Source organism: Rhinolophus sinicus, linkage group LG13 (assembly GCF_036562045.2).
Source record: "Rhinolophus sinicus isolate RSC01 linkage group LG13, ASM3656204v1, whole genome shotgun sequence".
Lineage (NCBI taxonomy): Eukaryota > Metazoa > Chordata > Mammalia > Chiroptera > Rhinolophidae > Rhinolophus > Rhinolophus sinicus.
Genome location: NC_133762.1, coordinates 41,295,573 through 41,315,573, shown reverse-complemented (window position 1 = coordinate 41,315,573; position 20,001 = coordinate 41,295,573). Strand labels below are relative to the sequence as shown.

The 20,001-nt window shown below is 47.5% G+C and overlaps 2 protein-coding genes and 5 non-coding genes across 9 annotated transcripts; 1 reads left to right on the top strand and 6 right to left on the bottom strand.

Moving 5' to 3' along the window:
- The first annotated feature begins 8,104 nt into the window (after nt 1–8,104).
- Nucleotides 8,105–13,122, top strand: IDH3B (isocitrate dehydrogenase (NAD(+)) 3 non-catalytic subunit beta). Of its 3 annotated transcripts, none has more exons than XM_019733777.2 (12): nt 8,105–8,237; nt 8,380–8,460; nt 8,584–8,682; nt 8,782–8,902; nt 10,550–10,610; nt 10,687–10,819; nt 10,927–11,060; nt 11,151–11,253; nt 11,336–11,482; nt 11,723–11,817; nt 11,928–11,988; nt 12,991–13,122. In XM_019733777.2, the coding sequence occupies exons 1-12, from the start codon at nt 8,202–8,204 to the stop codon at nt 13,069–13,071; spliced, it is 1,152 nt and encodes a 383-aa protein (XP_019589336.2). In that variant the 5' UTR covers nt 8,105–8,201; the 3' UTR covers nt 13,072–13,122. The 3 variants fall into 3 exon arrangements, with proteins under 3 accessions (XP_019589336.2, XP_019589335.2, XP_074173324.1); XM_019733776.2 differs by having other exon boundaries at nt 12,690–13,122; XM_074317223.1 differs by lacking the exon at nt 12,991–13,122 and adding an exon at nt 12,167–12,315.
- A 1-nt stretch (nt 13,123) lies between these two features.
- On the bottom strand, nt 13,124–18,626 carry NOP56 (NOP56 ribonucleoprotein). Its single transcript, XM_019733775.2, has 12 exons — nt 18,531–18,626; nt 18,287–18,376; nt 17,844–17,958; nt 16,932–17,093; nt 16,560–16,758; nt 16,001–16,188; nt 15,767–15,918; nt 15,474–15,574; nt 14,959–15,107; nt 14,607–14,728; nt 14,286–14,420; nt 13,124–13,584 (listed from the first exon to the last, which is right to left on the bottom strand). The coding sequence occupies exons 1-12, from the start codon at nt 18,531–18,533 to the stop codon at nt 13,210–13,212; spliced, it is 1,791 nt and encodes a 596-aa protein (XP_019589334.1). The 5' UTR covers nt 18,534–18,626; the 3' UTR covers nt 13,124–13,209.
- Nucleotides 14,491–14,560, bottom strand: LOC141568373 (small nucleolar RNA SNORD57). The gene has a single exon (XR_012491517.1). It is a non-coding gene; the product is annotated as a small nucleolar RNA SNORD57 (small nucleolar RNA).
- Nucleotides 14,819–14,889, bottom strand: LOC141568374 (small nucleolar RNA SNORD56). The gene has a single exon (XR_012491518.1). It is a non-coding gene; the product is annotated as a small nucleolar RNA SNORD56 (small nucleolar RNA).
- LOC141568384 (small nucleolar RNA SNORD86) lies at nt 15,326–15,411 on the bottom strand. Its single transcript, XR_012491528.1, has one exon. It is a non-coding gene; the product is annotated as a small nucleolar RNA SNORD86 (small nucleolar RNA).
- LOC141568377 (small nucleolar RNA SNORA51) lies at nt 16,318–16,449 on the bottom strand. Its single transcript, XR_012491522.1, has one exon. It is a non-coding gene; the product is annotated as a small nucleolar RNA SNORA51 (small nucleolar RNA).
- Nucleotides 17,253–17,320, bottom strand: LOC141568385 (small nucleolar RNA SNORD110). The gene has a single exon (XR_012491529.1). It is a non-coding gene; the product is annotated as a small nucleolar RNA SNORD110 (small nucleolar RNA).
- Nucleotides 18,627–20,001: the final 1,375 nt, after the last annotated feature.

Here is a 20,001-nt window from a genome sequence, read left to right as displayed (position 1 = left end):
CGTCTCTCCTCTTGGAAGCCTATACGGTTCATTCTGGACCTTCCCAGAGGGTTCAGGAATCACCTCTGTACACACAGCAGTCTCTGACTGGGTGAATCCCCTCTGACACTTATGGGCATTCACAGTACAAGCCTGTACAAAAACATCAATACCAGTTATGCTTTCAGCAGTGGCAGCCCCAATGACAATACAGTATATTGAATTGGCCCAAAGGACCCACTTACAGGGCCTCTTTAATGTCCCTTTCCCACTGCAAAGTTTGCTCAAAGCCCATCAGTTGAAATTGGGTGATTTTCTTACCTTACGGGAAAGCACACCAAGGAATTTAGTGTACGCAGATCAGGAGTTATGGCAATAGCTGCAGGAGACCATGCTATTCCAGAGAGGAGAGCAGGGAGAGCTGAGTGGTGCGGGAGGCTAGCTCACGGGGGTGCAGCTGGAAGGCTTTTGTTTTCTCTTGGCCTCTGGCTTCAGGGTTGGCATGCCACTGCTTCCTCCCCCGTGTGCCTCCAGCGTCAGTCCAGACAGCACCCGAGCCCAGGGCTACTGCCTTCCTTCATGCCTTCAGCCACCCCTGCCTGAGTCCATCCACAGGACTAGGTAAGATGGTGACATGGGCATTTGGGTCCTACGCAGCTATAAACGTTTGAAGCCCTCACCTGCACGAAGTTCCCAGCACACACCGCTTTTTCATCAAAGCAGCTGAGGGGGTCGAAGTATGGGGAGAGAGGGATGGGGAGCTAGAGGGAGAGACCAGGTCTGTGACAGTAAGCAAAGCTTTCGTTCACTTTGGGTTTGAATGGCCAACTGTGGGGCTCAACCCAATAAACTCGTAATGTTTTTGGTTCACCTAAAGCTCTATTTCAAACATCCTGTCTGATACCATTTATTTTAGCTTTTGGGCCCCTTTGATTCAGCAGCCACATACACATGGCCTTTTGGGTAGGGCTGTGGGCCTTGCTGCCTCATTGTCATAGCATCCCTTCCATCTCCTGCATGGAGGAGTGAGCAGGGACAAAGCACCATTCAGGTGGTTTGTTTTCATCCTGCCTCTCACTGCTTGGCCGCATTAACAGTAGGACAGTGTGAGACCCTCCCACTAGCCACCCTTGCCCTGACACCCACCATTTGGTTGAGAGGTTTCACTAACATATGCTAGGAATCTTGTCATGTCCCCTGATCTGGCCTACAGGGTCCTTGTCCTTCCTCTTCCAGAAAGTCATGTCTCTGTCAGCCTCCTGTCCTCATTGCCAAAACTATTAGGGTCTGGCATTTGAATTTACCCTGCTGATAAGCCTCTTGCTATTTCATGGATACTGGCCAAGATGAGACTCCTGGGTCAGAGACAAAGGACTTTTTCCTCATGGCACAGCAAGCAGCATAGCATAATGTTGACATTGGCTCCCTTCCCCTCAAGTCCCACAGAAGGCCCAGGAGATGCTGTGCAGGTAGCAGGTTCGTGTTGCATCTGAGGAACATGGAGTTTGGAGAACCCGCCTCTTTATAGTAGGAAGTAAGCAAGCTTGCTCTTTGTCCTAGAGGGAGATATTACCTCATCCCTCAAGGTTACTCACTGCAAATACAAGTCTGAGAAATGGTGTGGGCAAAGAGAAGCTAGGGCCTTGCATTCTTGGCACATCCAATGAGAATGTGCAGGAATACTCAGGGCTCAGGGCCAGTCGTGTCTCCCAATAGTTCCTACCCCCTGTCCACTTCCGGGTCATGCCCATCTCTCTTTTTAAAGCCCTGTGTCTCAGTCCTGATGCCCAGACTGGATGATGGCAGCACAAACAAAGAGAAATCCAAGCTCTTTTAAGATCACAGATGCAAATGCCTTAAGCAGATGTTGGCTGATCAAACAGAGCAGTATACTTAAAGAATAATATACCACAACCAAGCTGGCTTTTCTAACGTATAAGGATGGCTCAATATTAAAAAGCTTTAAGGATAAATCTCATTCATTCGATTAGCAGATAGATATCAACTAGTAGTTGACAAAAATGACAAAATCCCAGCCTTCACTGAACTTACATTCAATTGAGAGACACAGATAATAAACAGACCAAATAAATACATAATATGATATCTAGTAGTGACAAATATCATTGAGAAAATAAAAAGCTGGGTGAGTATTATGCTAAGCAAAATAAGTCAGACAGAAAATGTTGAGAGCCATATGATTTCACTGATATGTGGTATATAAAACTGAAAACAACAAAATAACAAGACAAACAAATGAAGAAAAAAACCTCATAGACACAGACAATAGTTTAGTGGTTACCAGAAAGTAAGGAGGGAGGGGGGTGGTAGATAACGGTAAAGGGGATCATTTGATCCCCTTTATTGTGTATTGTGTATTGTGATGGAAAGAGAACTGACTCTGGGTGGTGAACACTCAATGTGATATATAGATGATGTATTAGAGAATTGTACACCTGAAACCTATGTAACTTTGCTAACAATTGTCACCCCAATAAACTTTAATTAAAAAAATAAAAGTAAAAATAAAAATCTGGGTGAGGTGATATATATCAGCAGTTTCACATGGTTTGACCTAATAAATACATGGGAATTTAATATTTGCTAAAGGTAGAATTTCTTATCTGGGGGGAAAGATAATAAATGATACTGGGGCAATTAGCTAAGCTTTTGAAAAAATAAAGTTAGGTATTTATCTTTCACCTTTTATAAAACTAAACTGTGTCTCATATAAATTAATGGCCTAAACCACATAAACACACAAAACCATAAAAGCATTAGAAAAATATATTGGAGAATATGCTTATCATCTTAAGGGAGAGGAGGGCTTCTAAAAAGAGAGCTAGGGCTTTGAATAAAAAGGTTGACACATTTCTGTATCACATGGGATGTAAGCAGAAATGGTGTGTGTAACTTCCAGGAAATGCCATTAAAGGGCTGATGGCCTCTGCTCTTTTCTTTCCCTGTCCTTGCTGGTTGGAATACATACACGATGGCTGGAACTGGAATACCTGTCTTGGATCTTGAATGAACTTGGGAATGGAGGCTTTGCAAGGTAGATCAACAAGATAACAGAGTCTGAGCCTCTGACACTGGAGGACCAGTCCAGCCCTGAGCTGGCTATCATTGAACTTTCATGTGAGCAGGAAATGAATCCCTCTCTTGTTAGGTCTGTGGTTATGTCGTATGGTGTCACTCACTAATCCTAACTGATACACCTGCCCAGCTGCAGGTGAAGGATTATAATTGGTATACGCTACTGGTTCTCACGTTCAGAGTCATCCAGGGAGCTTTTAAAGAACACTAGTATCTGGGCCCACTCCAGACAAATTACATAAAAAACCAAAATCTCTGGTGGTAGGGGCCATACCTATGTATTTTTAAAAACTCCTCAAGTGAATCTAATGTGCAGCCAGAGTATGAAGAATTAGTTTAAGCCAATCAAGACAAACCTCTTCCCATCTTTCCCAGTTTCCCTTGTGGTAGGAGTGGTCATGGACCTATTTCTGGTCTGTGATACCTAAGTGGAAATCTGCTGAGAGTGTTTCTGAGAAAGCTTTTACATTTCTGATAAGAAGGAGCAGATATGGCTGGGACTGTTCTTTCTCTCCCTTTCCAGTTCTGAATGCAGAAGTGACATCCAGAGCTGCAGCAGCCACATGGTGTATAGGAGGCACCACGGATGGGGATCTCAGACAACACGCGAAGGCGGGCAGAGTGGAAAGTTAGCGAGCATCTTAGGAGGCCTCTCCAAACATCTAAACCAATCCCAGTAACTCCTGACCTTCAGGAATGAGGGGAAAAAACTTAACAACCCTTATTTGTTTAATGATTTTTCTGTTTATTGCAGCAGAACACATTCATAATTGAAACACACACATGGGCACAGGTGCTTTGGGGGCATTTTGTAACATGTATCATGTGTACAAAGAAAATTGCACAAGGATATACACAGCAATATTACTGGTAAAGACCCAAACTAGAACCCACCTAAGTATCCATCAACTTGAGGGAGGCTCAATAAATTCATCAAAGTCACATTATAGAGTACTATGCAGCAAAATAAAACAACGAGTCTGCTCATTCTTTAAGACATGGTATCTTAGATCTCTAAGACAGTGTTGAGTGAAAAAATTATAGAACAGTAAGTATATAGAGTATGAAACTATTTATTCTGAAGCACATACCCACACACTAAAAGTGATATTATACATTCTGTTTGTGTGTGTGTGTGTGGTGTACATGCATAGCATAGAGGTTTTGAAGGAGACGACTGCTCTGGGACTGCCTCAGGGGCTTGGGAGCTGTGGTTGGGGTGGTAAGAAACTGTGGCCTTATTTATAATATATAGCATTTTTTAAAAAAGAGGAATGTAATCACTTACTTACTGTCTAATTAAAAATACCCAAGCAAAATTTTATATTCAAACTAGCAGAAAAGGGAGGTTCTACTTTTGGGGGCTCCTCCCAGTCATGGGTATCACCTTGCTCAATCTCTGAGCTCCTGGTCTCTCCTGCTCACCAAGAGAAGGATCCTAGCCCTGGATGTAAGCCTGGCACCTGGCTCCTAGCCTTTCTTCTGCCTCAGCTGATGACACTATCTTGGGTGACTCCCATGGTGACACATCTGTGACCTATCTAATACTGTGGGTCTGAGTCCTCCTCTGCAGGTGTCTCCTCGAGGTCTCTTTGGCACCCACTCTCATCACCCCATTTGGGGCGTCATCATCATTGGCATCCACAACTGCTGGTGGAGACACCCTCCTCTCCTTCTATCTTACTTGCTCAATGGATCCCATGAGCACTGCGCTTTGAATACTTTGGGACCTTTGAGCCTTTTCTCACCTGCCTACCCATGTCTTCTGACTGCCTTCACTTCCCTCCTGATCCCATTTTGCCAACACTTTCACTTCTCTCTAGCAAAATACTACTTTTGGATGAACCCAAGTGTTGGCTTTTTCCATAAAATCACATACAATTACATCATGACAACCATCTCAACAGGGTCCTTAGTATTGCTCCACTCATAAATCCCTCTCCATTTCTCTCAGTCCTAGAACTTGCACCAGTCTTACTCACTACTCCTCACTGTACCTCACCTTCTCAAATACACCTGCTCTCCTCACTGTGTCCCAGTACACCATGTTCCTTCTCACCTCCACAGGGTAGTAGCTGCCTCATCCACATGCTCTTTGCCAGCTGGTGCATCCATTCTCCCAACTGCTTCAGGTGTTGGTTAATTGTTCAGTTACCCACTTCTCTGCAGGATTGTCCATGGCCAGATGGAGCCTCCAAGAGCCAGAGATGCCTGGAAGATTAGACCATGCAGGGCTGAAGCAGGGTTATTAAATCTTGCCTCAAATTGGGACAACCCTGAGATGGCATTCATGCTCCAGAGCTCCCCAGATAAAGCTGAGGCCAAATCTTGCCGAGTTCCTTTCCCTGTCCTCTTCTTAGGAAAGGCTTTTAAATGCATAAAACAAATAGGACTATAAAGGAAACTCATTATATTGACATATAATACTAATAAGTAACCTTGTAACGTAGTACTATGTGTGCTGCTTTATTAATGCATTAAATAACAAAATCTAGCATTGGGTCAAATAATATCAAAGTGGGGATGAGAATAAATGACATTTCAGGATATCTGCCTAAACTGGAATGTGGTATGAAATATTATTTCTATTAGTGACAAAGTCAAGGGTACTACAGGTAGCACTGTAATTTCATTCTACATTTATAATGAAAAGAAAGGCTAAATTTCAGTTAGAAGTTAGTGAGAATAAAGATATAGCTTTTGGATATGTTCCATCCAAGTTCATGATACTGATTTTGTATTTATGGACACTTGGAGACTCTGTGGACCCCAAGTTAGGACTCCTGTACTAGAGGATTTGTAGGCTTGGGACACTGACATTCAATCAACCCAGCCTGACACTGAGCACTCATATATGCTCCACAACAGTTAGAAGGAACAAGATGGTTTAACCTCCCTCCCCTGCCCAAGAGACTGGTTAAACAATTTCCCCATTCTCAGGCAGTATCAGTGAGAGATGCTTTCATGGGAGCTCAAAGGCCAGGAGAGCTTGCCAAGCTCACAGGGAGAACACAATGGCCTTCAGACAACGATGGTGTCATCTTTTCGGCTTGAGTCAATTAGTACCCTTCATTAGTTCTGAACGTGAACATCCTGATGAGAGCTACATACCGTTACATCAGTTAGCAGATATTGTTTGTCATCTGTACTTAGGTCTGTGCAGAGTTTAGTTATGGAAATAGTGTTGTAGTTACCTTCAAGAAAATTAATATTTTCTGGGATAAAATTAGATTATTACCAAAGAATGGATTAAGGTGGCACATCGCTCTTCGTTCCCACTCTAAATTTCCTAAAGTAACAGAAAATGTAGTCTTTAAAAAGAATAAATTTCCCACTTTTTCTTCATCAGACCGAGTGATATTTGGAGGAGAAAAATGGTGGACGGCAATAATACTGTAGAAGTTGGGATCTAGGGAATCTATGGAAACAAGATGGTGATACTCTCTGGTTTTGATTTGTTTCATGGGCTATATGAGTGGAGATAGATAATTAATATTTATTAATATTATACATTAATAAATTATATTAACTATAATATTTATAATAGCCTTACAGTTACACAGCACTCCTTATTTGTTCAAGACTCTTACAAATTTATTATCTAATCTTTAAATCTAGAAATCTCTTCATTCCACTAATGTAGAGAATACCCTGCCTAAAGGAATGCAGAGACAGAGGCACAAAGCTGGTGCTTGGGTCCCCAAGATTAGAACCACTGCATTCTCTCCCTTGGGGTGGGAGAATGCCCTGCACCTCTTTGGGTGAATGAGACATACAAATCAGAGAACCTAGCTAGTGGTTCTTAAATTTCAATCTGTTATCCTATGGGGGAGCTGTCGTGCAGGGCGTCCGGTGGGGTCTCTGCTCCCGCTCCCCATACAAGAACGCAGGATATGGTGAGGCCAAAAAGGAATACCCACGGAGCCATAGATGGGGGAGTCATACCACTATATTCTCTCTGGCGGCACTATACTCTCAATGGAGGCTGGATTCACACTGTCCGCAAACCGCCATCCTAACTGCAATCCGTGCTTGCCAGCCCAGCCACCATCTTCTTGCCAGCCCCCATTTTCTCTCTCTTTCCTCTCTCTTTGCTAGCACAGCCACAGCAGTTATATTAGTGGCCAATGGCTCACTGGTTACAGCTGACGGCCAACTAGCCACAGCTGATGGTCATCCCATCACAGTTAATGGCCATTTACTACCTGAGCCAGCACCTGTCTATGTGAGGCCGAGAGCCTGGAAACTGCTTTCTGGGGCTCTGCCCCCACAGGAGCCCATTAAATATGTATTTTATGGGGCCCCAATCCTGAGATTCAGATTCGGCAAGCCTGGGGTGGGACTCTTAAGTCTGCAATTTAGACAAGTGCCCCTGGTCCAAAACCACACTTCCAGAATACTGGCTTAGGCAAATCCTCCTGTCAGTTTGTTTTTAGGCATGTCACTTATAAACAGCATGTGACTAGAATTTTAGAAACCAGTCTGAAATTCTCCTTTAGTCACACTTACATGCTGGAAGTAAGTTCTGTCTCCATTTATGGTCCTTGCTCAGGGGAGTTCAAACCTGGGACACTGTCTTAAGAGAAACAAGTGTCGGAGCAAAAAACAAGAGCACACAGGAAAAAACAATGAGGAAACTTGAATAATTACTGAGTAACTGGCAAGGCTAGATTGAAGGAGAAACCAGACACACACCTTGCTCCATGGACTGTGTTGTGTTCATTGACACCTTTAAGGCCTGCCATATGGTCAGCGAGTACTGGTTGAAAGAAAAATATGTAGACACAAAAACATTAAGATAGATTCCCCAGTTTGTGTCTCAATTGTTATTACACTCAGGTCTTCGTCGGATAAACATGAAATCTCATATTCTCCTTTAATGTTATTTTGAAATTTCAACATAACTTAAATATGGTGACTGTAAATAAAGCAATAGACAAAATGGTTGTACGTCCCATCAGCCGTCAGGGTGAATAGAAGAGGATGAAAGAGAAGGAGGAAGAGCAGTGGGCGCGGGTGTTGGTTGAAAGACGAGACCCATCCTGTATCCCAGGAAGGACCGGAAGTCGGGGTGCCGGCTGCTCAGCCTCCTAACGTCACTTCCCTCGCGACTTCCTGCGGAGAACATGGCGGCTCTCAGCTGTGCCCGCTGGTTGACCCGAGTGAGGCCCGGGGCCGGGCCGGGCCGGGCTGGGCCGGGCCGGGGGCGGGCAGGGAGCAGCGGGTTTGTACCGGGCTCGCTGTAGTAATTGGGGTCTGGAGATTCCAGACCCGACCTCACAGGCTTGTGTGTCTCTGCCGCAGGCGCTGGTCACCGCCCCGACCCCCCGGGCATGGAGGAGCCTTTGTACCTCGGCGGTGGCGCACGCCGCCTCGCGGAACCAGGTAAGTAAGCGTAAGCTCGCTGGAGTCTCGCCCACCCCCCATTCCCCTTCTCCCCCACCCGTCGCCGGCCCCGCAAGACCCCTGCGTCCACCCCAGCTTTAGCTCTAACGGCTCCGGTCACAGGCCGAGGACGTGACGGTGGAGGGCGCCTTTCCTGTGACCATGCTGCCAGGAGATGGCGTGGGACCTGAGCTGATGCACGCTGTCAAAGAGGTGTTCAAGGCAAGTGGCCTGGGGGAACCAGCCAGCAGGGACGGTGGGGTGGGTTGGAAAGGCCTTACTTGATCCTGACCATGTAATTTTTTGGACCTGTCCCTGAAGGCTGCCAGTGTCCCAGTGGAGTTCCAGGAGCATCACTTGAGCGAGGTGCAGAATATGGCATCTGAGGAGAAGTTGGAGCAAGTGCTGAGTTCCATGAAAGAGAATAAGGTGGCCATCATTGGTATGTGTGCCCCCTTGCTACCCTGCCCATGTGTCATTTAAAATTAAATGAACAAATGTTCATTAAACTTCCCTTCACACATACTAATATATTAACTCCCCCAAGCTCCCACCAGATTCATAGCCATTTGTTCCTTCCGGTTGGGACCACTAGTTGAGAGATCACGGGAGCTGTCTGCAGGAAGGCTCCAAGGGTTCGAAGTATGTAATGGGGCGACACCAGGTCATCAAGTCTTGTTAATTGTGTTTCTAGAATACCACTTCTAGCCGCCTCTTTTCTGTCTACCCTCTGCTTTCCTACTTGAATATCCTCATTTGATTTTTTGGCTTCCAGTTCTGTCCCTGCAGTCCATCGTCTACATGTCTTCTCTTGGAAAGACCAGCATGACTTTGCTTTAGCATAGGAAAGTAAGTTCTTTCTATGGTGACCCTCAGCTTTTCTGCCTTTGTTTTTACAACACTTGTTCTGTGCTTTGGTCACACTAGGCTGTGTTAGTTTTCAAATACATGTACTACTATCTTGACTTACGCTGTTCTTTCTGCCCAGAATGTTCTGATGCTACCTGTCAGAATCCTCCTCATTCACTGTATTAGTTTCCTAGGGCTGCTGTAACCAATTAACATACATCTGGTGGCTTAAAATAACAGAAATTTATTCTTTCACAGTTCTGGAGGCTAGAATTTCGAAATTAAGGTGTTGGCAGGGCTACTTCTGAAGGCTTAGGGGAGAAACTTTCCTTGGCTCTTCCAGCTACTAGTGGTTCCTGGCGGCTCCCGTCATTCCTTGGTGTTTCTTGGCTTGTAGATGCATCACTCCAATCTCTGCCTCTCTCTTCATATGGCTTTCTCCTCTCTGTGCCTGTGTATCTGTTTCTCCTTTTCTTGTATGAGTACTTGGATTTTAGGACTACCCTAATCCAGGTTGATTTCAGCTCAAGATCCTTAATTATACCTGCAAACACTAGTTTCCTAAATAAGGTCACATTTACATGTTCTGGGGTTTAGGGCATGGACATATAATTTTAAGGGTCACTGTTCAACCTCCTACACTCACTAAACCTAAGATCTGGCTGAAGTGTCAGCTGTTCTGACATTTCCTGATATTACCAGAGGGAATTTCCTTTCTGTGTTTTTATGTATGTTATTAATCATGTATTTTATATTATCTGTTTATCCCACTGCATTGTTTGCCCCTTGGGAACAGGAGTTGTGTGTTGTGTTTTTGGTTGGTATCCCTAGTACCTTACACATGGTTGATATTCAGTAATTGTTGGTTGAAAAAATGTCATATACTTAGACACAGAAATATCAAGAAAGGTCACAGATCCCCTAGCATTGTTTCTCAACATGTTAGACCCAGGCTCTTTGATAACATGAAAAGAATCTTCTGTCCCCTTTTTAGCTCATTTTGAGGTTTCAACATAAATATGGTGACTAAAAATAAAAACAGTAGACAAAATGTCTCTGGTTTTAACTGCATTGTTCTTTGCCCCTTGCCTCCAGAGGAATTTAAGGGTCACTGATTTGGGAGTTGGAGATGGGAGTCTGGGTTGCGTTATGTCACTGAGGGGATTAGACACCGATTTGGGTTTCTTTGGGCTTGGCCTGTGCCTGACATTTTCCTGCCCCTGCAACTTTGTTTATGCAGGAAAGATCCACACCCCAATGGAGTATAAGGGGGAACTAGCCTCCTACGATATGCGACTGAGGTAGGTGGTGAGGGCCTTGGGTCAGAGGGGTACGGGGACACCAGGCACAGTTCCGATGGCTCTGCTCCACCCCTAGGCGTAAGTTGGACTTGTTTGCCAATGTAGTCCATGTGAAGTCACTTCCTGGGTACATGACTCGACACAACAATCTAGATCTGGTGATCATTCGAGAACAGACAGAAGGGGAGTACAGCTCTCTGGAACATGAGGTGAGGCCCTAGAAATTGAGGAGGGCAAGGGTGAAGGTGGGAGAGAGACGTAGCTCCTTCTTCCCTTCTTTCTAGTGTCACTCAGCTGCTTCTCTTTTCTTACCCAGAGTGCGAGGGGTGTGATTGAGTGCTTGAAGATTGTCACTCGAACCAAATCTCAGCGGATTGCAAAGTTCGCCTTCGACTATGCCACTAAGAAGGGGCGGGACAAGGTCACGGCTGTCCACAAGGCCAATATCATGTGAGGAAAGCGGTTGTGTGATATAGGTTCCTGGGAAGGTAGTCCCCTGCACTCTCTTGGCTGAATCTATTTCCTTTGGTCCACGGGCAGGAAACTTGGGGATGGGTTGTTCCTGCAGTGCTGTGAGGAAGTTGCTGAACTGTACCCCAAAATCAAGTTTGAGACAATGATCATAGACAACTGCTGCATGCAGGTAAGGCCCTCCTCATTGTCTGTACTCTCACAGTGCTGAGGGAAGGCAGGGAGTGGAATTTACTTCTCTTCTCCTGCCCCAGCTGGTGCAGAATCCTTACCAGTTTGATGTGCTGGTGATGCCCAATCTCTATGGAAACATTATTGACAATCTGGCTGCTGGCCTGGTTGGGGGAGCTGGTGTGGTCCCTGGTGAAAGCTACAGTGCGGAGTATGCAGTCTTTGAAATGGTGAGTGAGGTCACCTCCTCTCTTAGCCTTCTTGTGGCCTTCTTCTGACCTCAGGGCCCCCGTGGTAGTTCCCCCTAAATGTGACCCCCTCCTAAGTGACCCTGGCCTGCTTCTGCCCCCTCCCTCCATGCCTCTTCTCAGTGTTCCTGGCCTGACCTCTCTCTGCCCTAATGCCTTCCCCTGACCCAAACCTCTGCATAACCTGCTCCCAGTGACTCTGGCCTGCCCCTTTCTCCACAGGGCGCCCGGCACCCATTTGCCCAGGCAGTGGGTAGGAATATAGCCAACCCCACAGCCATGCTGCTGTCTGCTTCCAACATGTTACGGCACCTCAAGTAGGTTGTGGCGGGCTGGGGGAGGAGGCGGGTGTTGTAAAGGGAGCACAGGTGGGGAAATGGGAGCCGACGAGTGGGGAATCTCAGTTTCTTCCTGTCCACATTGACAGTCTAGAATATCACTCCAACATGATTGCAGATGCAGTGAAGAAGGTGATCAAAGTGGGCAAGGTGAGTTTAGAAAGGCTGTGGGATTCAAGGCCTTGGCTCTGCTCTCTGGGTAACCTGAATTGGGGCCTCCTTTCTCTCTAGGTCCCCAGAACATCTGCTCTCTGATCTTCCCCCACCCCTCTCAGGGCTACTCTTCACCTTTCTCTTGGCTGTCTCATCATGATCTCCTTTGCCTTAGTTGCCATCTGCTATTCCTTCTTTCCTGCTCCATCCATTGGCTCTTTTATGGGCCGTCTTAATGCTGAACTTGTAGCTCTCTCTGGGGGGAGAGCACGGGGGATGGACGGGCAGAGGGAGATAGCAGGCAGGATGAGGCATGGGGGTGTCAGTCACCTCCACCCTGGAAGCCCATCCTCATTTGCATTCCCCTGCCTGTTTCTTTCCTCCCACTTGGTCTGTCTCCTTATTTCCTCCAACGCATCCTCATCCTGTCTCTGATCTGCATTTGCCATCTGACTTCCTACTCAGCCTCCCATTCATTCTGTTCAGGCCACGGCATAGCTCTTATAGTGGCTCTGGCCTTCAGACCTGAGTGGACGTGCCCATGCTCTTCCAACCTGGCCACCTCCTTGCATCTCTGCTGCATTGTCTACTGGCCTTGTCACCCCTTCTTGGGCTCCCATTTCCATCACACTGCCCTACCCCGTCTTCATGGGCTCTCTTCTCTTCTTCCCCACGGCTGTTGCCGGTGGTGGCTGTAGGTGCGGACACGAGACATGGGCGGCTACAGCACCACAAGTGACTTCATCAAGTCTGTCATCGGCCACCTGCACCCCTATGGGGGCTAGAGCCCTTTATTCCCTCCAACCTCATGAGGACCATACCACCTACACCTCCCTTCAGTACAGTGGACCAGACAAGAGCCCTTAAACCTGTAGAGCATAATTACCTTCTGGGCAGAGCCTAGGTTGTCCTGGGGCTGGCTTCCTTAAGGGACTGTTATGTTAGGGGAGGGTTAGGGATGGGCCCAGGCCACAGGATGATGACAATTCTCCCCCACAGGTTCGAACTCCTGACATGGGTGGCTATGCCACCTGCCGAGACTTCACTGAGGCTGTCATTGATGCCCTGTCCCACCCATAGGTCCCACCCACACCCGTGTAAAGGTGTCCAATAAAACACATTATATCATTACTCTTGTGAATTTGTTTTTATTGTAGGGAATGGGTCGGGATGTGTCACTATGGGTGGTTATACCCGAATAGTGTACTAGTGTCCATTCTAACCTTCCTGGGCCAGCTTTTGGAGCTTTTTCTTTTTCTTGGAGCTGCTGTTCTTGGTGCCAGCAGTCTCTTCAGGTCCACTACTGAGTGGGTCCTCTTTGGAAGAGAATTTCCTCTTTTTCTTGGGGACACTCCTATTTCCTGCCTCTTCAGGGTCAATAACTGATTCCTCTTTGGGGAAAGATTTCTTTCTCTTGGGAAGACTTCCATTGCCACCTGTTTCCTCAAGATCACTACTAACCAGCTCCTCCTTGGAAAAAGATTTTTTTTTCTTGGGTTTGGGTAAAGAGACAGGTGGGTCTTCCATTCCATTTTCCTGAGGAACCTCCTGGAACTTTTGCTTTTTCTTCTTTTTGGGTCTTTCACTTGTCTCCTAGAAGGGAAATTAGCATGAAAGTGTCACTCATCATATAAACACTGACCACTGACCCCTCCCCATTAAAGTGCCAGCAATTGAGTAGGGCAGAAAGACGAGGAAATGCTGTTCAACTACACAAGGTTTCTGGGATGATTTTTAATTGAGTAAATAAAACTAGAAATCCACCCCAAAGATGACTACCACATAGAAGGTAAGAACATGTAATTATTTAAACCCATTAAATAACTTACAGAAAACCCCACCATGCTAGTCACAATAGAACTGTCATGCCAGCTTCCAGAGGGGACCCTGAAACACTACTGGGCAAACTGGGCATTAAAATCCCAGGGAGGATCCTAACCTACAGCACATTGGAGACCTCCCTGCTCCCATCCTCACTCAGAAATGCTACCACCTCCGAAAACACCGCGGAGAACAAACAGCAGGAATTCACACTACCCCCGTTGAGGACTCCTGGGAGGCAGCCGAGGACAACACACTTGCCCAGGGAACCAGTGTGCTACAACCAGCTCTCTGGGCTCTTGAGTAAGTTCTATCGGCACCTATCTCCTTCCTATAGAATCAAGAGGCAGTTTTAGCTATTTCGGCCTGGACTCCGGACTCAAGACCATGGCTTTGAGGCCACATATCCTTTGTTCTGCTGTTGAAAACCGTACAACCCAGGCTCTTCACATAGGGCCAATCTGCCTACTGACCTCACACTCCTCCGGCGTACTACTATTTTCTGAAGATGCGAGGGCAATTGCAGCCAACCGTTTCTTTTCCTTCTTCAAGCGTTTTTTCTCCTGTTTCTCCAGCTTCCTAGTAATCTCAGCAGCCGCTTCCTCAGCCTGGCCAAAGAAAAGTGCTGAAAAGGCTCTGAAGAGCTCTGGCCCTCCAGGCCTCCCACCTGGCTTTATTGGATCAGGCTCATTAAATCAGTTTTTTGCCTCCACCTACAAGGTCAGGCTAAGATAGTTCATCACCTCCAACAGTCAGCTAGGGTTCTACCCCCACCTAGCAAAGCCTGAACTGACCTGAACCATTGCCTCCTTCATGACCTCCAGATTCTTTCGTGGAATATCTCCTGTCTCATAGAAGGACAGCCGTTCCTCAACTTGTTCTCGAAGCTTCTCCCCAAAGACACTTGTGGGCACCTCTGGGTATTATGTGTGTGGGTAAACAAAACCTGTCAGCTCCTAAAGAGACAAAATACTCCCTACCCCCAGTACTTCCTTTACCCTCAGCTTCACTCAGACCCAAAATATCAACACTCACTAGGTGAACTGCTGTTGACGAAAAATGTTACCATCATTGTAGAAGCTACGGTATTCAGCCTCCCCCGCCCTCCAAGCCCCTTCTCACAAATGCCAACTCCTCCACCCATACCAGAAAAGCAATCAATTCGTGAGGCGATACTGCATTTGTTTGCCAGGTATCGGGATATGCGCCCTTTGTTCTTGGCAGCTGCTCGGCCAATGAAGGTGGAGTGGAAAATGAGTCCATATTTTGGAGTGTTACCCCTTGTCTTCAGGGCCCTGGGAGAAGAATATTCAGCGGACAGTTTAAGATCAGAAATTTCAACCCTATTCGTCAAGGCATCGCCTCCCCTCCCCTTTGCTCTCAGTCTCCAGAGTGAGCCTCAGGCTGGGCTGGGTCTCTGTCCCATCTCTTGCCAACCCACAGCTCCCAGAGGCAAAGGGAAGGCATCCAATGTCGCTGACCTGGAAACTTGGTCCCTTTGCTGGGCCCTGGGAATCACTCAGACACCAGGACTGGCCATCACCCCCATAGCAGAGGCCTGCATAGGTCAGGAAGCCCTGGTCAGCCATCATTGTGATCCCCAAACAAGCAGGGGGCACCAGAAGTGGCACCTGAGTGTGGGCAGGTGCCCTCACTGGTACCTGAACAGGGCCTTTTCAGCCCCAAGGATCTGCACTGTGGATGCTGGATACTTGGCCAGGTTGGTGAGGCTGCCAGCATGAGCAATGAGACGTGCGCCTACCTAGAGAAGGATTCAAGGGATCAGTCACAGAAGCTGGAATAGCCAACCTACCAACTGCACAATCCTGCTTCACCTCCCCCCTGACCCCCGTTCAAGGGCAACCGTGAAAGACATGGTAGATCAGGAAATACAGCAGTACAGATATACATGGTAACATTCCTCAATCCCGTTTTTTCATTCTCTACGACGCACCGCTTCCCCAATTAGGGCCGACAGGCTGGGGGCTACTTGGCTCATCTTGGATCGCAGGTAAGTGTGCAGGCTCTGGCGGTACTCTGACAAAGACACCACACGACTGGAGAAGCTCTCGATGTTTATCAAGTCGATGGCTGATATGTCCATGCCTGAAGGACACCAAATGTGAATGCAGGAGCCAGATATTCAGAGCCCTGTATCTTCCTTTGGCTGCCAGGCTTTGGTACTGACCCATGGAGGACCGCGAGGCATCCAGAATAGCTTTAGCTTTGGCCCCATCCATCGTCAGCTCTTCCAGCTTCTCCAACTTTTCTTCATTCAACTCTTTTCGGTTCCCAATGAACTGAGCAACACGGCAGTATGTAGCATTGTCACTGATGATCTTCACCAGCTCGGGAAAGTGATATCCATACCACTCCCTGCAAAGAGCCCAATCACTCCCTCACCCAGCTGCCATGTCTCAAATAAAGCCACAGCCTCAGTTGTTTTCACAACTACTCTTTGCCGGGAGGAAATGGGAACAAGTCAGATCCCAAACCTCCTCAACTCCATGTCTCCCCATTCACAATACAGACCAGGTAAAGGGCCTGGGCTGAGGTGTATATGAGGTGGGTTTATTCTGCCTCCTCTTTCTGTACAGTCAGTGTAAAAACACAGCCTGTGGTAAGCACCGGGAGGCCCAACCCCACCCCACAGTTCTACCCATAGGAGCCAGTCCTCATCTCAGGATTCAAAACTAGCTAAACCACAGGCCACGGCCCCGTTCTCAAGGGTTGCCCCTGTACTTTACCTGACACGCATGGAGAAGGTATTGATGTCCTTATCTAGCTGGTCCAGGAGGCTAATGGACTGGATAATCATATTGTCCACCCGGTTCACATTAAACTTAACTTTGGCACGAGAATAGCTGTGTCCCAGCCCCAGCTGGGCTTTACAAGCAGACAGATCGGTCAGCCCCTTTACCAGGTTGTGGAAGTGCAGACGAACTCCTGGAGGAGGGCAAGACTATGAGCAACGAAGGGCCCTGAGCTAGCTCCTGCACCCATGCGCACCAGCCAAGCAGCAGGACTTACCAGAAGCAACCTTAAGCTCCCTAATATGTTTCCAGAACCCCCTCAAAGATGTCAAGAATGGCATGAATGTTAACAGATAATTGTCTCACCTCGAAGGATTTCGGCTATCACGCCTCCAGTCTGGCAGTTGTACCCTAACTCTTCTTGTATAGCAGCACCAATCTTGGGGTCCCCAACCCCCAAGAGTACTTTCTTCTTTTTGGATGGCAGGTGAGTCTCCAAGAGCAGGCGGAGGTCCTCATGAACAACACCTCAGGGCAAAAAACAGAGCTCCCACTAACAGATTGAAGGATACTTAAACCATAAAAGGGATCCTGTCTCCTCAACTGCTGATTAAGTGACAGACTGTTCTTACATTGGTCCAGCAGAGCATGCTGGGAAGGCATGCCTAGACCCCTCCCCTTCAGGCTTTGCTCAGAGACATGGAGACATCAGTGATTGCACTCAGGGGATTGACAGACTCAAGTCATCACTGCAAAGCATGAATGGGCCACAGGAAGAGCAAGACTCAGGTCCAATAGTACAAGTGTGAAACGCATAACTGAAAGCTTAAAGCATACCCCCCGAGCACCATCAACTACTAAAGTATTCAGCTCCAGATTTGCCTTCTGGGACCAAACGTTTTTCTTGGCTTTCATGTATGAAAAATGCTCTTTCCAATCAATTAAACCAAGTAGTAGAGAACCACTTGTGAAGGTTTAGCACTGAACCAGTACCCCTCTCCATTGCATTTGAGAATCATTTATCACTAGATTTCACAAGGTAAGACCGCATGCTGGATTGTGTGCTTTAAATATAACATTCAGACCACGAGCTCTGAAAGACTGTTTTAAATCACATCCTGTACACGGGCAAATACCATCCAAAACATAATCAGATTTGGAATAAATTAGCCGAATAAAGGCAAATACTATCATCAACTCCCTAGGAGAAGAACTATACAGTAGGAAGAACTATATCTCTGCTTAAACCTCTGCAATACTTGGAGGTGGCCAACTCACCTTCAGACACAGCGTTGGCATTTTCCAAGGCAATCTGGGATGAGGCAAAGGGACTAAAGGCCACGAGACGAACGAGGTTGTGGAACTTGCCTAAGTTGAGCACGCACTCCTCCACCTGGGGGTAGAAAAAGGATGGGAGGTTCCTTCCCTCGCTGTCGCCTCTAGGGCGCAGTAAAGCAACGGTTCTCAGCCCTGGACGTACATAAGAACCAACTGAACACTTGAAGAATGAACCGATCGATTATTTGGCCCTAAATCCCGGTTCTTCTTCTTGGATACTGGGTGGAGGGCCGAACGCTTACTTCTAAATGGTCCTAACGCGATTCTAGTCTGGAATGGAGCTTTCAGGCTCAGCGCACCCACAACGCGAGCGGCCGGCCACGTGGGAGCGCGCAGTGCATGCTGGGGACCGTGTGGCCCGCAAGCCCACCACTTCCACTCACCTGCGGCAGCAGCAGGCTGATCTCCTCCACCTCCTTCAGCGCCAGCAGCGCGTAGCCAACCGCGTGCTCGAACAGCACGTGCAGCAGCACCTGGAACGGGAGTCAGGGCGCCAGCGTCAGCGCGGTCCCCGCGTTCACCTGGCCCCGCTCCCAGGGCAGGCTCCGGCCCTGGCTCTGGCTCTGGTCCGAACCCAGGCCCAAACCACGGCCTTCTCCTCTCCCGCACCCCACAACCACTCCTCACCATGGCGCCCGCTCCTGGCCCGGCTCGCAATGCGGCGAGCGGGCTCTGGCGCGCAACACCAGGCTCCGGAGGCCACGCCCCCGCGCCGCCGGCCAATCAGAGGCTGGGGACGATACCTTTCCGGCTGTTCGGAGGGGTCCGCGGGGTGGTATAGTCTTACTTGGAAGGCAGTGGAGGTGGCGCGAGCGCGGGCGGGGTGGCCTTTTCCTGCCTCAGCCGCGGCGCGAGCTGGAGCGGTTGCCGCGGACGCGCGGGCCGGGGCCGGGGCCGGGCCCTGCAGGCCGCAAGACGGTTTGGAAAAACGCCTTTCTGGATGATAGTGCAGGCCCTAATTTTTTTCATGATATAAATTACGGGCCGCAAGGCTAAAGTGCCATCGGTCTGGAGGCCCCGCGCTAGTCGCGGCCTCCGTTCCCAGATAAACTGTTGCCGAGCCCGCTTCCCGCAGCGCCGGTGACCTCAGGCTCCACACCCCACCCTGCTCCCCTGCATCCCCCAGAACCACTTTCTTCCCGTCACTCGGGGACAACCCTCCCAGAGCCCCGTGGGCCGCGCGCCTTTTCCTCCTCATGGGGACGGAAGCGGGACCTGGGGTGCGCTGACGCAGTCACTCCTCGTGGCTGATTTTGTGTTTTTAAGTTGTATGTTATGTATTATTTTTTTAAAAATGATGGTGGCAGGCCATAAAATAGAAAAGAAAGACGATTCCACGTCTTCTAGGTCAGTTTCTCCTTCCTCTTGAACAGAACCGAGCTCCTTTGCCGGGACCACGTGTTGCTCATCCTGTTGAAGGGCCCTTAAGTCTGAACACCCGGTTCTCTCCGAGTGAACTGGAGCTGCTGCCCTGTGCACGAGCGTGGCTTTTGGAAACGCAGGCGACTTTCGAAATTACCTTCGCTTTAATAATTAATATTGAAACCTGGTTATCCTAAAGTAGTACGTAGGCTGGTAAATTTAAAACAATCGTTTAAGGGGATTTTCATAAATTCCTATAACTAAAGTATACTTAAAAATGTAATATATTCTTTCTTTTTAAGCAATTCAGTTACTTGACAAAAATCCAAGTACTGAGCTCACTCTTAAAACCCAACATATTAAACTTAAAAATATGTTGGTAAATCTTAAAATCTCATAATCTCAATATTGCTTGCAAACATGGTTAAATTCTGTTATATATATCCACTTACAATCATGAGTCAGAATCAGTTCATTTCACATTTAAAAATGGAATTGCAAAAATAATCTGTAATGTTAAATTCTCTTAAACATTATAAATACCAAATTAAATAGACGGTTCCTCAAATACATGGTGATGGAAGGAGAACTGACTCTGGGTGGTGAACACACAATGGGATTTATAGATAATGTCATACAGAATTGTACACCTGAAATCTACGTAACTTTACTAACAATTACCCCAATAAACTTTAATTAAAAAAAAAAAAGATGGTTCCAAAATGTCATGGAGAAT